General features: G+C 40.8%; 1 protein-coding gene across 2 annotated transcripts in view; it reads left to right on the forward strand.

The window, feature by feature from the left end:
• C6PH9orf85 (chromosome 6p C9orf85 homolog) overlaps nt 1-16,500 on the forward strand; it is a 648,496-nt gene that overhangs the window by 390,720 nt on the left and 241,276 nt on the right. For both annotated transcript variants that reach the window (XM_069625805.1, XM_069625804.1), the window contains exon 2: nt 1,023-1,129. In XM_069625805.1, coding sequence (XP_069481906.1) covers nt 1,023-1,129 — 107 coding nt within the window. The remainder of the gene's footprint in view (nt 1-1,022; nt 1,130-16,500) is intronic.

Genomic DNA, 16,500 nt, shown 5'->3' on the forward strand with positions numbered 1-16,500 from the left:
ATTGCATTTTGCTTGAGACATGGTGTCCATGCTCTTGCTAGCCATAAGTAACCTTAAAAAAAGTGTTGCTCTGTGTCCTTGTACCTCAACCAAGGACTATCTCCCCTCCTCTCCTGAGGCTCATTTACCGTCCTCGCCTGAGGCCCACTCCTCAGCTGATGCCCAACCCTGCTCTGCAACCCTTTCCACTCCTTGCCAAAGGACCATGTTATAGTCTGTTCTTGGTGTGGTGGGACTGGGCACTTTGGTGATGTCAGCATGGAATGTATGGTCGTGGAGTGTTCTTGTGTAGGGTTCCAGGGTTGACGGCTGGTGTGGCAGTTGTGGAAGGAAAGGAGCTGGCTGAAGTTTGTGGGGTACCAGTGTCTCTAAAGTGTCTCTTCAGTTGTCTGTATCGTGCACCCAGTGTACCTGCCTATATCTACCCTGCGTGTCTAACGTACCAGGATACAATAAAGCCTGCACTTACGATTGCACTCACTGTGTCTTCAGTGCAGCCTATGGTACATCTTTACAGGCCGTTGTTCCTCTTTGCCCAAGGCTCTCCCCAAATCATCTACTCGGGCAAGTTCTGTGCTCGGATCTGGAAGCCTGTCGCCACATGTCACAAGGTTTTGAAATGCTGTTTCATCTAACACTTATCTTATGAAAAGTAATTTGTCTGCATTGCTACTTGGGATGAGCACTGCCGAAACGTCATATTTTGGCTTTTCTTTGTTTTGGAATTGTATATCTTGCAGAGGGGTCGTTCTTTTGTATGAGTATATTAAGTGACCCCTGAGTTCATTGCCTGCAAAAAGTACTTAGCCTGGTGTCTTTTGTTTTATATGGCACAGAACGCCTCTGTCACTTCTAACATTAGTTTAATGTAGAGTTGAAGGTACATTATAATCCTGTATATTTTACCATACTGTATAACACCCTAAGACTCCTCAAAACCGTCTCTGCAGAAGAATTGTATTCTCAAGTGCTGTATTCATTGCCCGTCTAACATCTGCTTCTCCTCTTTGCTTCTCTGTCAGAAACTGAATACAAAAGTTCACGATGCCGTGTGCCAGCGCTGCAAGGACGTGCTGGAGTGGCGGATAAAGTATAAGAAATACAAGTCACTTACACAAACAAAGAAATGGTCAGTTTACCACGTGATTGTCCCCCATCAGTCTCATTTTGCAGATTAACTTTACAAATTGGTCTGTTTCTGTTGTTGTTTGTGTTCCACTTTTTAATTGCATTATTTTAAAGGAATCCATCAAAGTTGTTTATGAAAGTGAATGAAATCAGGGCCTGAGTAAAGGAAGCCTGAAGTGCAAAGCCTCAAAACTATTGTTTAAACTGAATTTTACTGAAGCGAATTCTCTTTTGTTTTGGCAATAAGTTATATGCCAAAACTATTGCTTTGGAGTACAGCAAGGTACACTTGTAACTGCATTGACTTTCCAGAAAGTCCGATATACTCTTTCTGCTTCCCTGCCACAGAAATAAGTAATGGAAAAGGAGCTTGGATAATTTCCTACTCCCTTCGTCTGTGGCTGCCATTCTGTTTTTTTTTTATATTTTTAAAGTGTGAAACAGCCACTGTGCTATTTCTCAATTAAAAAAAAAAAGGTAATCCAATCCTTGAAATCCTCTATGGATGCTAATAGCTGCAACTCCTGAGGTGGGCTTTACTAGAAGATAATGGTGTTCAGGCTTGTCATTTGGGCCATGCACCTGCTGGTAATGCCCACACCTTAGAGTGTATTGTTTAAATAGCGAGTGAAAGCCACTTGGTGTCTTTAGGCTGTGTTACCACTCTTTTCAGGCATCAAATGCTCACATCACTGAATCCACGGTTTATAAAGTATCTTACTGTAGCAAGGATGGCAATAATTTGGTGTTTGGGAAAACATATAGTCTGCTACATACATTGACATACATCATTATGCCTCTGTGCAAACACCCACTGACCCATTAAGATGATCAATGGACTCTCAAAGTTTAGTAGAACATGGGATTCCTTGAAGTTCCTGTGTTTTTCAAAGTGGAATATATCGGATATTTTGAGTTTTACCTGTAGTTTCTTCAATGTTTATTACCTTCAGGTTCATGTTTTTCGTTATTTTGAGGTAAACGTTTCACTGCAGCTACATCTATTTTTGTATTCATTTTTTGCCGTGGTAACTGCTTTCACCTGTGCCATTTTTGTCTATTTTCCTTTTTCTTATGCATTATGTGTTTTGTTTGTTTTGACCTGGATGAAACATGAAAATGTCAGACTTTAACCGAATGGCGAGTGTCCATGAGATATATCAGGTTATGTTAATTGGCTTTTCTATTGTGCACATCACCAGCGTAGCTCTTTCTATCTTGTCTGTCCCCCATACCCTTTTGAAGAACATAGGTGACCAATTCTCTATGGGAGGCACTCCCTGTGATGGGTAACTACCACGCCTTTCAAATAAATGGAATAAAAAGGATTGCAGGTCATCTAACAATGCCGGAGCGTGCACCTCCCTCACGTATTTGTTGAAATGACTGGGACTGATAACTGTGATATTATCTTATGTTAATAAGCGTTTATACTTATCCCATCACCACAGTTTTGGTCTTACAATGTCCAGGCTTTACTCTCTTGGACACTGGGGAAACCTCCTCCACCACCCAATTATGAACATTTTAAAACTAAAAAAATATGCCCGATCAATACTACAATTAGCATTATTAATAAAGCTTTTGTCCCACTAGGTTGTAAGAGTTGGGCCTAATTCCGGGTCAAGCTAGAAACTAAAGGTATGCAGGTGGTACCAGAGATGGCATAATCAGCAGACCTCTTGATCGATGCCCACATATTGAAGATGGTGATATTCTCATTCCCAAACCTTACCTTCCAGTGTAGCAACTTCCTCCTCTGCAATTGTTTTTTCTACTGTAATGTTGGTCTTGCTCTGATTATGTGTCCGCCCAAAAAGCAGTCTTATAGGAACAAAAAGGCACTACCGGGTTGCTCTTTACAATAAAGTGTATTTAAACGAGCATGGCCATAGCCAATAACGTTGGCTTTTGTATAACCTCTGCAAGGGAATAAGGTGCTGTGGACAGGAGAGAGGGGCGGAAACGTGGTGCTTGCTTGGATTTCATGTACCTGTGCTGACGAGACGTTTGCATTACCGGCAGGTGGTTCCTAGTGAGTATTTCGAATGTCATTTATTCGAATGATATGTCAAACATTTCACCAAAAAAAAAATCAAATTTCTTTTTTTTAATGTTTTGTTTGCAATGAGGGGTTCTCCCCAAACCCCCCTTTTTTAACCCTTTTTTTTACTCAAGAAACAAAAAAAAAATTTGGTAAAATGTTTTCAACCTATGTGTCATCGAAAAAAATGTTTTCGACATATTAACTGGATACCCTTGCAGGTTATAGATCTTATTTTTAGGGGTTGAGCACCAGTTGTAGATCTGTACTGTGCAAACAAGTAAATCTACGCCATTAACAGAGCCCTTTGGGTTAATGCAAATTCTGCAGAGATATTTATTCTGTGCCGATCATGCTTTCTTTGGTATGCTCTAGTTTAAACAAATTCCATGTTCAGACGACAGACCCAATCGCAACCACTGCACAAATACTCTCCACATCATCTTGGGTGTGTGACAGAGCTGCGGGTTGAAAGGGCACTGTGGAAGCTGGTGACATCAACTACCATCAACTACCATGCTGTTTCCAACCTGGTTGTTTCTGAGCATGGATGCCCTTTCAGGAAAATGCTGATGCAACATAATTCAAAACCACTATTTTAGCTCACTGGGTTAATTCAACTTCTGCAAAGTTTTATGTCGACAAAGATTTTTGTTGAGGGCACATCATACCTTTTGTGTTCAAAATAAAATCACATCTGGAACCTTTGTGTTATCAATTCAGGAGATATCAGAAAACCCATATGTCAAAGCAGTATACGGTAGAAAAATAGCAAATTGAATGTATATTAGAAATGGTACACCACGCTTTCAGGGAAAAAAATTACTGCAGAAGGGCGAAAGCAGCAAGGGTGGGCTAACTCCAGTGGCCTCATGTTTACTTCGGTAAAATATATATATGAAAAAACTTTGTTAAAGGGACGTTGTTACAAGTAAAACCGAAAACCCCCTGAATTTTGCCTGTTATGCTAAGCTAAGCAACCATAACTCGCGCTGCCACTGTGCACTGCTAACAATAACACCCAGGATATCAAAGATGACACGTCCCTCTAAAAAAGTTTTTTTCACTGAATTTGATAGGTTTTTAGTAGCACAACTTAACCATAATGTCCCTTAACAAAGTATTTTCACTGAATTTGATAGGTTTTAACTAGCGCAACTTAACCATAACATCCCGTAAGCAAATTTTTTTTTTTTCACTGAATATAGATAAGGATATCATGAATTTGATAGGTTTCTACTAGGATGCCCTTAGTTTATATAGATATACCATACAACATACTAAACCCCCTGTCCCATGCTAGTGGCTGCAATGGGAATGTCCGTAAAGGGACTCCGCCAACATCAACACTGTCCAAAAACTCAGGGGGTATCTTACATTGTTGTATCATACAACAAACACACTGAACATATCACTGAACATATTCAAAGAGCAGCATATGAACAAATTACATTCAATAAATAAGAAGTACAAACTATATATGTAAGACACCAACAGTCCAATTTTATAGCATATGAAACATAATGGAACATACCAAAAAAAAATGACATATGCATCCAGAAGATTACCTCACTGATGCTTTATACAGAAACTGCAAAGGAAATATCAACAGCACACCTACAAAGAAGTAACAGTTCAACTGAAAAACAAACTGGTAAGTACATTACATTAATTCCTATAGTTATAAACATTCTTTAGTAGGATACACTAAAAAATAATGTATCTTTTTTTTACACAGAAATGGCCAGCACTCTGGAGTGGCTTCAAGAAAATTTTCCCCAGGATGAAATGACTGAGAGCAGTGATACTAATGGTAGACACTACAGTTTTCAAAGTAAGCCAAGTGATGCACATTATTTCACATGTACCTAATACGTTTCTTTTTCTTTCAGAGTACATATAAAAAATAAGAACAATACTCAAACAGTAAATCATGAACTAATGGAACAACAAACATACACTGTGGAAAATAATCTACAGCATTTAGAACAAAAAATGGATCAATTAATGACCAATTTCATTATTTTGAAGAACTTTGTAGAAAACCATATCAAGGAAAAAATTAAATATCACTGTCCCACGTGCACCTGTAACCCTTCTCCATTTCCCAGTCAACCATCCCCAAAAATTCCCCATCACCAAAAACGTAATGATGAGACCTCAATCCATTCCTCCCCTACCACCCTAACCCTATATATAGAAAACCCTAATTCCCCTGTATATGTCTCAATTTCTGCTACTCCCCCTCTTTCATAATTTCTATATTTTTGTATATTAATAAAGTATTATGTATACTGTTCCTATATGTGTCTGTTTTTTGTTTTTTTTAAAAGGCCGTTTTGGAGTCCCCGGATGGCGCAACTGTCCGGGATGTCCGCAATTAATCAAAATGGGGTGTCGTAAGGACACTCTTTCTGTTCACATTGTCCGTAATCAAAATGGAGGTGTCAGTAGAACGCATAACCTGTCCACAAAGTTGTGACGCACCTTTAATTAGTTTGGGGACCTGAACCCTGTCTGGCGGACACTTGTGCCCATGCACATCCCACCCTCGAGGTCCTACGAACATTACGCCTGTCCATAACTGTCAGCCGCACGTGTATTGCACTATTAATTAGTTTGGGGACCCAAACCCTGTCCGTAAAACACATGTGCGCATGTGTACAATCGATCCCGTGGAATAGGTGTCCTATGGACAGCCGTTCCATTCGTGAACATGTCCACAATGTCATGTGACCACACCCATGCTGAGCGTAGGCCCTTGTCCGTGAGCACAGCCTGGGTTCCCGTACATGAAAAAAGTGCTTTTTTGAGCAATCCAAGGTGTTTTACTGTGAAACCTCACCCTTACACATGTACCAGACCATGCCCCTAGCAATCTGGATCATTTTTGGAACTTATTGAGCCCTTTTTGGTGTTTGAAGTGTTCGTGGACAGCGCAGTTGTCTGGAAAGCACGCTTCAGCACCCCTATAAAAGACCACACCCTAAAGCTGCTCCTCATTCTGTATTTGGCTACCAAAGAGAGCCTTGCTCAATATTGGTGTGCCACATTGCATTGGCTGCTGTCCTCTGCCTGCTGTGCTGTCTGCTGTGCCATTCCTCTGCCTGCTGTGCTACTTCCCAGATGGCAACCATGGCTCCCACCTCTGCAGCTGCCTCGGCTTCAGCACCACTCTCACCCCCTCCACCACCACCACCACCTTCCCAAGGGCCTGGAGCGGGGAACAGGTGTGGAGCTGTAGAGAGGGATGAAGAGGAAGACGAGGATGAGGTAGTGGAAGTCCCCACTACTGCCGGCCAGTGTGAGTCTTGGGTGTGGAGGCTCTTTGCCACCGTTGGAAGGGTACCCAAGGCATGTGCAGACAAGGTGCGCTGCACAGAGTGTGACTTAGTGCTCAGTCGTGGCAAACGGGGTCTGTATAGCTACACGACCACTTCTATGCAGCAACACCTAAGGTCTTTTTACAAGGTGACAGTTCGAAGGGTTGTCCCCTTCTATCAAAGTAGTAGGTTGAGTTCCTCTACAACATGCTCCATATCTGCTCCTGCTACCACAAGAGACAATCCTGTGGGGCAGCGCATCCTTTAACCAGCCTCGCGAGCCATACGTGATGCAGTAGACCCTTACCTTTTGAGGGTCACAGTATTGTGTATGTATTGAGACGTGGTACTCTGCAGGGGGAGACACTTCGAAGTGCTTTCGAGGCACCGGTCCAGGAGCATGAGAAAGTCTGCCACCTACCTACGTGAGGTCCACCCAACATCTTCCTCTCTCCACCTGCCGTTTCATATCCCCGTGGTTGGTGCCCCTTCTTTACCCGCTCTTCCCTTCCTTTCCTTCTGTTTCTTGGTAAAAAAATAAAAAATAAATACAAATCAACAAAAACTTTCACAGTTTAAAAATAAAAGTGCCAATAAAATGTTGTACTCTTCTCCAGGAGTAAGTGGTGGCTTTGAAACAAGCCTTTTTGGGATGTTTTTTTGTGTTTCAAAAAGTTCAAGTGGTCAACACCTACTGGAAAAAGGATTGCTATACTTCCAAAAAGGGTTGCAATGCATATTGTATATTTTGCAGAAAAACCTGATTCCCAGCATGAGTAAGATCTACTCCATCTCTGCGAAAAATGTGTGTGCTACAATACATATTTTCATTGTGAAAAGTGGACATACCAACATCTCTCAAAAAAGTGCAAATAGCCTTGTTGTATTGTATTGTTTATTTATAGAGCGCACCGGGCAACTGGGCGCTAGTGAGGCAGCTTAGGTTACAGTTCCGTAAATATCTTACAATTTCTTATGTTACAGTTGCATGTTACTGTTACATGAATATCTTGCATTACTTATTTAACATTTCTTAAGTTACAGTTATCTTATATTTCTTATATTACAGTTGCAGGCATATCTTACAAGTTATCTTACAAGTCGTACATACAGGGTATTGGTGTGTGTATATATATATATATATATATATATATATATATATATATATATATATATATATAGTTAATGGTGAGAAGGATAGGAAGGGGTCGTTTGTAGAAGTGTCAGCAGTCGTTAGTCTGTAGCCAGAGTTTGACATTCGTTTTGAACAAGTGAAGGCCCAACTGTTGTTGACATTGCGCCTCGCTTTCTCCATTTGTGCACCAAATGAAGAATGACGCAGCCAGATTTGTCTCTGCGCAATACGAGAAAAAATTACTCGGGAGTTTGGAAACATGTCCATTACTTTCCCAAGTCCTTCTTTCATTGCAAACTGCAAGGAGATTCCAGACACATGTCCTAAACTGTTCCCTCCACAATGAATAATAATAATGTCTGGGTGACAGTGTGTCATCAAAGTAGCACAAAAAGGAACCAAATCCAGCTTCTTTATTCTACGCACTCCTTGCCAGTGCGCATGCACATGAGGGAATCCAAGATGTGCAGCCACTCCACAGCGCTCTGCATGCACCTCCAACCAATTTATGCACACGTCCCCCAAAATCCAGACACTGTGCTTTCTGAAAGACACAACCATAGATATCTGCTCTCCTCTCAGGAAACGGACTTTCTGCCAAAGTCCCTCCTTACACATCACACCCAGTAAACCTTATTGACCAATCCCTTGGCCTGCACTGTCTCATTTGCATGCCTCCCAGCCTCAAAATCCCTGTATGTAACAGGCGGTGTCCGCGGACAGATCGCAAATTCTGAGAGTGAGGAATGAATGTTTAAATAGTGCACTCCACTTCCCCTTTGATGGTGGCTCTGAAAAGAGGCTATTCTTTGTTTTTCTGAAAGTGCTTCTAAAAAACACCTTTCATTTTGTTTTTTATTTTTCACTTATTTTCTCCCTGATGTCTTCACATTAATTCTGTAAAGCTCTCCTTATATTTTGAAATAACATAGCATTTCCCAATATAGATAAAGAAATGCCATCTGCTTTGAAATAGTCACCATTAACAAAATCAATATTGTCATTGTAACAAGACAACATCACAGCTCTAAACAAGAAAGCAGACATCTGTCTGTTAACCAACCAGCTTGCACCATTTTGCTGAAGACAAAAAATATTACAATTGTCCCATACTACCCTAGGTAACATTTCAGAAAAAATCACCTTGGCATTTGGAAGAACCACCATCACTGCCTGAACCAGGTTTTCAAGAGCACTCGACAAACTAGGAGCACTGATGTATCCCAAATGGACAGCACCCCAATGCAGTACTACTACATCTGGACTGCTCCACATGGAGACACCCTTACAAACTCCAACCACTGCCTGCATATTGGAACCAGGCACAGTTGACCACAAAACCTCCACTCCTTCCACCAAAACTGGCAGCCATATGTTTAGACATAGCATACCTCTCCAAAAACATTTACAAACAGATCTCCAACTACCAACACCCTCGCTTTCTTCACCTCTGCCATCTTCACTACACACACACCCTCTCTTCCTGCAAAGAACAACTTCAACACCTGTCCCTAATCCCCAAAGTCCCCTTTCCATGCTAGATATGCTGAGAAACCCCGGATGTGGCACGCCCTGGCCACGAACAGCCGTGCTGTCTGCGGACCCCGCAACACAGGGGCAGCCCTTTTTCACTTTCCACATCACTGTCTGCACCACTCTCTCATTGGATACACATAAGCCGTCACACAAACATCCACCAAACACACCCAAGAACTCTACATCTAACTCTGTCATCACAACTCAGCACTTTAGATGAACTGTTCATCACTCTGAGTACAAGTGTCCTGTGATTGCAAAGCACCTACAGCTAAAACTACTGTAAAGATTTCTCCTTCCAGATTCAACTAAATCTACATGCATCAATACAAACTACAGGTATGAATATTGTGTTTACAGTAAACTTGCAACTCTTTTATAAATAAATATGCACAGGGTACCTGCCATTCACCTTGCATAATCTGCAAAAAAGAATACTCTAATTTCTCCCATCTCCTATAATCAAGTTCACTTACAAATCTGCCTGCTTTCCAAATTTTAATTTACCCATATAACTCATTGCAATGTCCAACCTATGATTCTTTAATTTCCTTCTGTCATTTTCACAACCACTTACCCCTTAACACACTATTATAAATTCCTAGAATGCACACAAAAAAGGAGATCAGCTTGTATCTTACAAAAGCATTGCAAGTACATAAAATGCATTTATTTAAACAGAATGTCTGACACTTGCCATACAAAGTCAACAAACTGAAAGGTTTCCAGCACTCATGTAGCAAGCACATCTGTACACCAAAAAATTAATGGAATTCGATGCACAAAAACATCCTCCTTTTCAATCTGTACATCTTTCCACGCATTCGTTATCGCTCTACTACAACTTCCACTACCACACTAAACAGTGCAACAGGAACACACACTTTCAAAAGTGCACCTCATAGGACACTTGGTGTGTCCTATGAGGTGCACTTTTGAAAGTGTGTAATACTCCACTAACCCCCTTAGTAATGATGCTGATCCTCCAAAATCCCCATTCATATACAAAGCTATGCAATCTAACACATACAGTATCTCTTCCTAGAAAGAAATCCTTCTGCAAATTTAACTAATCTAGTCTTCAAGTGAAATTACTGTGCCATTAACACACATATGTACTAACTTCCTTCTTTCACAATTGCAGTGAAGACCACACCCCTGAAAACCAGTAGCGTCTGAAGTAGAAGACCGAACCCAGAAGAAACCTACTGTTTGCATCCAACAAAGTGCAATACTGTCGTAGTGTTCGAACTGTTACTCAAACACTGTAGTATTCTGGTATTGTAGAACAAACACTTGTATCAACCCTACAGAATAAGATTCAGTATTATTGATTGCACCGCAGCAGGTGCACACTTTGTATTGTCATCTGAACACCAGTATAATGTGTACACACAAATACAAGAATAGCCTTCCCGACCTGAAGTAATATTCCCATTCCACAATCACACACCCCTACATACATGCCTACTATCATACTCAAACACTCATGCACAATGCACACATATATTGCACAACGTCCCAACCCACACTTTTTTTTTCTCCAACAGAAACCAAAGAATGCCTACCAAAAAGCAACTGCGTAGAAAGCAACGCAGAAATAGAGAAAATCAAAATAAAAGTGTACAAAATAAGCATCCACCTCTAGCAGAATTTATACAAAAGATTCAAACAAAACAGATAATACAGTCACTAAGCGAAACTAAAGCAGCTTGCAGTAAAGAAACGTTGACTCCTCTTTCAAAATGTAAAACTAAACAGAGATATTAAAAAGACTACAGCTACCACTAGTGCTAACACTGCACCTATAAATCTTGATGTAGCCACAAGTAAACATGCCAAAAAAATTGTTTTACAAAAAAATGTTTCGCCACAGAGTCCTTCAGAACCATATAAAAACAGAAGAGAAATCATGCTCATCCCTTAAAACCTACCGCAGAAAATGAATCCTGGAAGCTCTCATAGACAGTGCAATCCTTCTCAAAAGGAAATTATTTATATTAGTTTTAAACAGAATTAAACCACTAACAAAACTAACTACTAAACTACAACAAGGACTTCTCAACAAACGAAATATCAACAAAGATAGTTTCACAAACATCTGTGCAGGTGTCATGGCCACATGCCCAGGATCACAAGTGTGGCACCATCTAGTGGAGGGAGCCGGGAGTATCATGGGTCACGCACGTCCCTTTGGGACATTTATGCTTAGGGGGCCTGGTTGAACACAGTCCTGGCGCCTTCGGCACCAGGCTCATGGAAGGAGTTAAACAGGACATTTCCATTATGGGCACAGGTGCTTAGAATGAACAGGAACTCTTTTAACATGAGCAAGAATACTCTCAAGAACTCTCATTTGTGTAACTAGTCCGGGTGTGGTCTCCATCTTCATCTGCACGTGCATCTTCTAATTTCTAGGAGTGGCAAGGTATGGCATGCTGAACTTGTTAGGGGCGTGGCCTTAAGGGCTCAGCTATAAAAGCCAGCCCAACCCCAAGGCATACGCTTCGCGTTATTCTGCACCTCCGTGCAGCGTAACGCTCACCATAGCCTGGGATACCATCTTACCTGGAGTTATCCTGCCATCTTCATCCGTGCTAGTCACTGGAGAATCCCGCTCTTACCTGCATGCTTCCTCCTGGCACCGCGTTTCACCTGCAAACATCTCGGAGCGCAGACATCTTCCTGGCACTGCGGCTCACCTGCAAACATCTCAGAGCGCTGACATCTTCTTCCTGACATCACGGCTCACTGGCAAACACCCCAGAACGCAGACAGCATCATCTAGGCACCGTGGCACGATGCACTCCATCCGAACTCACAGCACCTGCAAAGAACAGGCAAAAGACAAGGTTAGACACTTAACAGACATTACGTTAAGGGCTCACTGCCATTAAAACTTCGCTCCTTCCCACAATCCATCACTCACCTGCTGCGGGACATCGTGGTCGCATCCATCTTCCACTTAGCCACGTTCAGCGCCTCCACAGCTGTTGGTAAGCCGCATTTCCACCTATTTGGGAGAAAACAGAGAAACGTTATTCAGTGTAAAGCAACCACATTGAAAGCAAAAAACATCAAGACATTGAGAGGGAAAAGACAAAGACATTGAAAGAAAGCAGAAAGAAGGGAAAAGACAAAGACATTGAGAGAAAAGCAGAAAGAGGAACTTAATCGCAGCCGGACTGGACTAATACTAAGGAATCAGTGAAGGAACTAGATTCCACCAACAAGCGCCCCTGCCAGAAGTAGCAGGACGGAGCGCTCATACATTCCATTAATCAGGTGAACCTTATGGGCTGGCACGTGCCCACAGAAATCTCACCTTGGGTCGAAGGGGTTGGGAGATACCACAGGCCCCTACCAGCGCATTCACGTTTTCCCATCTCCACGCAGGAGCAGAGCCAATTGTCGCCGCCCATAGCTGATCCGCAGGGGACAAAACCAGAAGGGGAGATCTACCATCAGGGAGGGCTGCAACCGTGCACCAACACCTCCGCAGAGACCAGGTGAGCATATCAGCAGGTGAGTGGAGTCACACCGCCAGCATAGAACCATATTTCAATGAAGAAGCATACAAACATAAGCGAACCAACCCAATTGGTTAATAATACCATCATGGAACAAAAATTGCTGCTAACACAAATATCTCCAGCAAACTTAGCATCAATTCTCCATTCCACTGAACCAATGCGTCCAATCTACAAATGGCCATGCACATCAATGTGTAACATAGGCAAAAAATCTTTCACATATTTACACCAGTTCCTCAATCAGTATGTGAAAGTCAAAGACAAATTGAAAATTAAACTATTACAAACTATGGACTCCTCTCCAGTGCGAAAAAACACAGGACTACAAGGACAAAAGCACCTTCCACCATATCAAAATGATAGGAACACACCATTCAACTGTAAGAAATCTCATTCATAAACTGTACTATGCCAAAGTCCTGCTTTAGCACTGGCCAATTTAAATAAAATTCTACTACATGGTACAGCCAAAGAACTGCTCGAAGAAATAGAGCACATCCAGAGAAAATATTTTGGAAGTGAAAGCCACTTACAAAATTCAATATCTTTAGAACAGAGTAGCAACAACTTTACAGATGGCAACCTTCTACTACACAAATACAAAAAAGGAATACTAAAGTTTAAAAGCACATCTGCTGAAAAAAATAGCACAAAAAGCAGTAGACCTAATGTACAAAATAGACCATGAAGATTCCAAGTGGTTCCAATTAGCTCTCTATCTTATAGCAGAAAACAAATACTAAATTACTAACCCCTCAATACTTTGCAGATACTGCACTGCAAAACTTGACAACAACCAAATACTTTCACATGCTATCACTAATAACTTGGAATTATTCCCACTACCAAAACCACTGCAACAACGTAACTTGGATGAGAACATTATAACATAATTCAAACAGTGTTCCCATTTCAAGCAATAATACGCCTTGAACCAAAAAAAGCAAAACTACCTCCCTCTGAATTACTGCAAGGCATTTGTGGAAAAGTAGTTTATTTGCCATTAGATCTCAAAGAAAATGTACACACTCTGGGAGTGCAACCACCAATAGATCAATCTTTGATTATCCTAGTAAATGGCATACCTACAAAAGAAAAACTTGGCAGCAACTGGTGAACTTACATAAAGTTAGAGAAGCCCTGCAATATCTAAAAGACAACCATGAATACTACAAAGAAATAGACATTGAAGAAAACCTGAGGGAAACCACTGAAATAATTCAAGACTCATCAGGAACTGGCCAATTTCAACTTCTAGATCCTACGACAGAATCCAATATTTTAGACCATTATACAATTCACCCATTGCACTCTAAAGACACCATAGATGATGCACTTGAAACTTACCAAATGCGGCAAGCCAAAAGATGTCCAATCAGCATATGGGAAAAAAGTGTAGAAGCACAAGTCTTTCCGCTACTCTTTCCTACTGGAAAAGGAGGAAGGTACGATGAAAGACCCACACAAGTAACAGCATCAGAATACCGCTCTTTATGAATGTATTCTGAAGACCCAAGACTCAGACAAAACGTGGAATACATATTCCACCTTCTCTTTGAAAGTGAACTAGCAACTCTATGCTGCGGAGTTGCACACACATTGAAATCGGGTGCCAATTTTCAAAATATGTCTGCTACGCAATTACTACAAAAAGTGCAAGAAAAAGATGAAGTTTTACAGTCAAGCATTACAAATCGTTTAGCAAACATGCATGGTACAAAAGAATACTGGTTCCGACGACACGCAGAAGTACGCTGTTGGATAAGAAATATTGGCCCACCCACGTGGTTTGTGACATTAAGTTGTGCAGAATATGCATGGGAAGCTTTGCACAATTTCCTACGCATAGCAAACAAAAACAAAACAAATATAGATATAAAAACACCAGGAGAACTCTACTCTCTAGATCCTCTTAAATGTATCAAGATATTTCCATCATCGCTTTATTGTCATGCTACACTTAATTTGTAATAAAACAGTGCATCCCCTCGGAGAAGTGCAACACTTCTTTTGGAGAAAAGAATACCAAGCCAGATGAGCACCACACATCCACATGCTTTTGTGGATTAAAGAAGCTCCTAAATTTGGTCAGGACAGTGATGCCACTGTTTTGCAGTTCATTCAGAAATATGTCACTTGTGAAATCCATTCACAAATTACACATAGTGACCTACATGCACAAATTTGACAATTTCAAAGACACAAGTGGTGGGAGGTATTGTTGGTGCAAATATAAAAACAAAGGCACATACTACACCAAATGCTGCTTTGGTTTCCCTAGACCAGTTTCAACAGGTCAAGTGAACAACTTCATGTCTTCAGTTAGACATAGTGTCAAAGGAAAAATCACCTAAGAATACATACTGCATAAAAAGAAAGAAGGATCAAAGTACATCAATGATTACAATGCAATCATTGCCCTCCTATGGAATGCAACTATAGATGTGCAATACAATGCAGACAATTCCACTGCAGTTGCACGATATGTCACAGCCTACTTAACCGAAGCAGAAAAAACAGAGCTCAAAGACCTCTGGGACGACATATCATCTGACAAAACACTGTCACAGAAATTGTACAGCTTAGGCATAAAAATGCTCTCCCATAGAGAATGTGGCTGCTACAAAGCCACAGACCATTTAGCCGGTACTGCCTTGTATGGAAAATCTGAAAACATAGTATGGCTAAGCCTTGATCCTGCTAAATCCAGAAAGAGTTCTCAAATCATATGAAGACATAGAAACAATAGCCAAAAATGATCCCAACAGCCAAGACATTTTGAAAGACAACTTACTAGACAAATACTACCCAAACAGGAGTACCGCTTTGGAAACCATGTGTCTATACCACGTAGTCCAAAACTTCACATACAAAAATATTAAACCAGATGAGAAGAAAGGTAGATACAGAGTTGAACATTGTGAAGGCAGCCTAGTGAAACTTACCAAACACAGCTTAATTAATCAAATTGTCATTAGAAACTCAACATAACAAACTGTATGACATGTCCCTACTGCAACTTTTTAAACCATGGAGAAAAGAAGATTTATTAGATACCCATGACCCCTATGAAGATGCTTTCAAAGCAAATAAAAGCACTATAACAGACGTAAACTTTACGCAGTACAAAACAATGACCGACAATGAACAGCAACAAGAAGTAGAACTCCAGCCACAACAAATATAGACACAGGAGTCAACCTTCTCTAACAGAAAGCCAAGCTACTGCACAAACAAAACCAACTACCTCTTCAAAGAAACAACGCGCAGTTCCAACAAATGACTTTGATACAGAACTGTCTGGTCCATTTGAATGTTTCAAATACAACTGGTGTAAATTGCTATGCAAATGTAGCAATCAATATTCTATTCCAATTACCACCAATTGTTGAAAACATTTACTTAAATGGGACAGACCAATTATGTTTGCAAATGTTAGTCCTTCACAGAAATGCAACCAACAATCCTGACAACACTTAGTGTTCCTGGAATAAGGCAGGAATTGGACTACTCTGCTGCAATTGTCAGATTCACTATAAACACACAAGAAGATCCACAATAATTTGTAATGTACTTACTACAAGTACTTGAAAACAAAAACATACCTGTAAATGAAATCTTCTAGATTTCATACACGTGGAAACATACATGCACTCTCTGCACCCAATGTGGCACAGGAGCAAGTCCTTAATGAACGCTTCGTGTATGTATCCATACCTAACTGTAAATCCATTCCATTTCAGCAACTTGTACAAAATGCAAACCATGGCAGATTATGTACTACTTGCAACTCTGATAATT

The sequence above is a fragment of the Ambystoma mexicanum genome, chromosome 6p, assembly GCF_040938575.1.
Source record: "Ambystoma mexicanum isolate Mex_15411 chromosome 6p, UKY_AmexF1_1, whole genome shotgun sequence".
In the NCBI taxonomy this organism is placed as follows: domain Eukaryota; kingdom Metazoa; phylum Chordata; class Amphibia; order Caudata; family Ambystomatidae; genus Ambystoma; species Ambystoma mexicanum.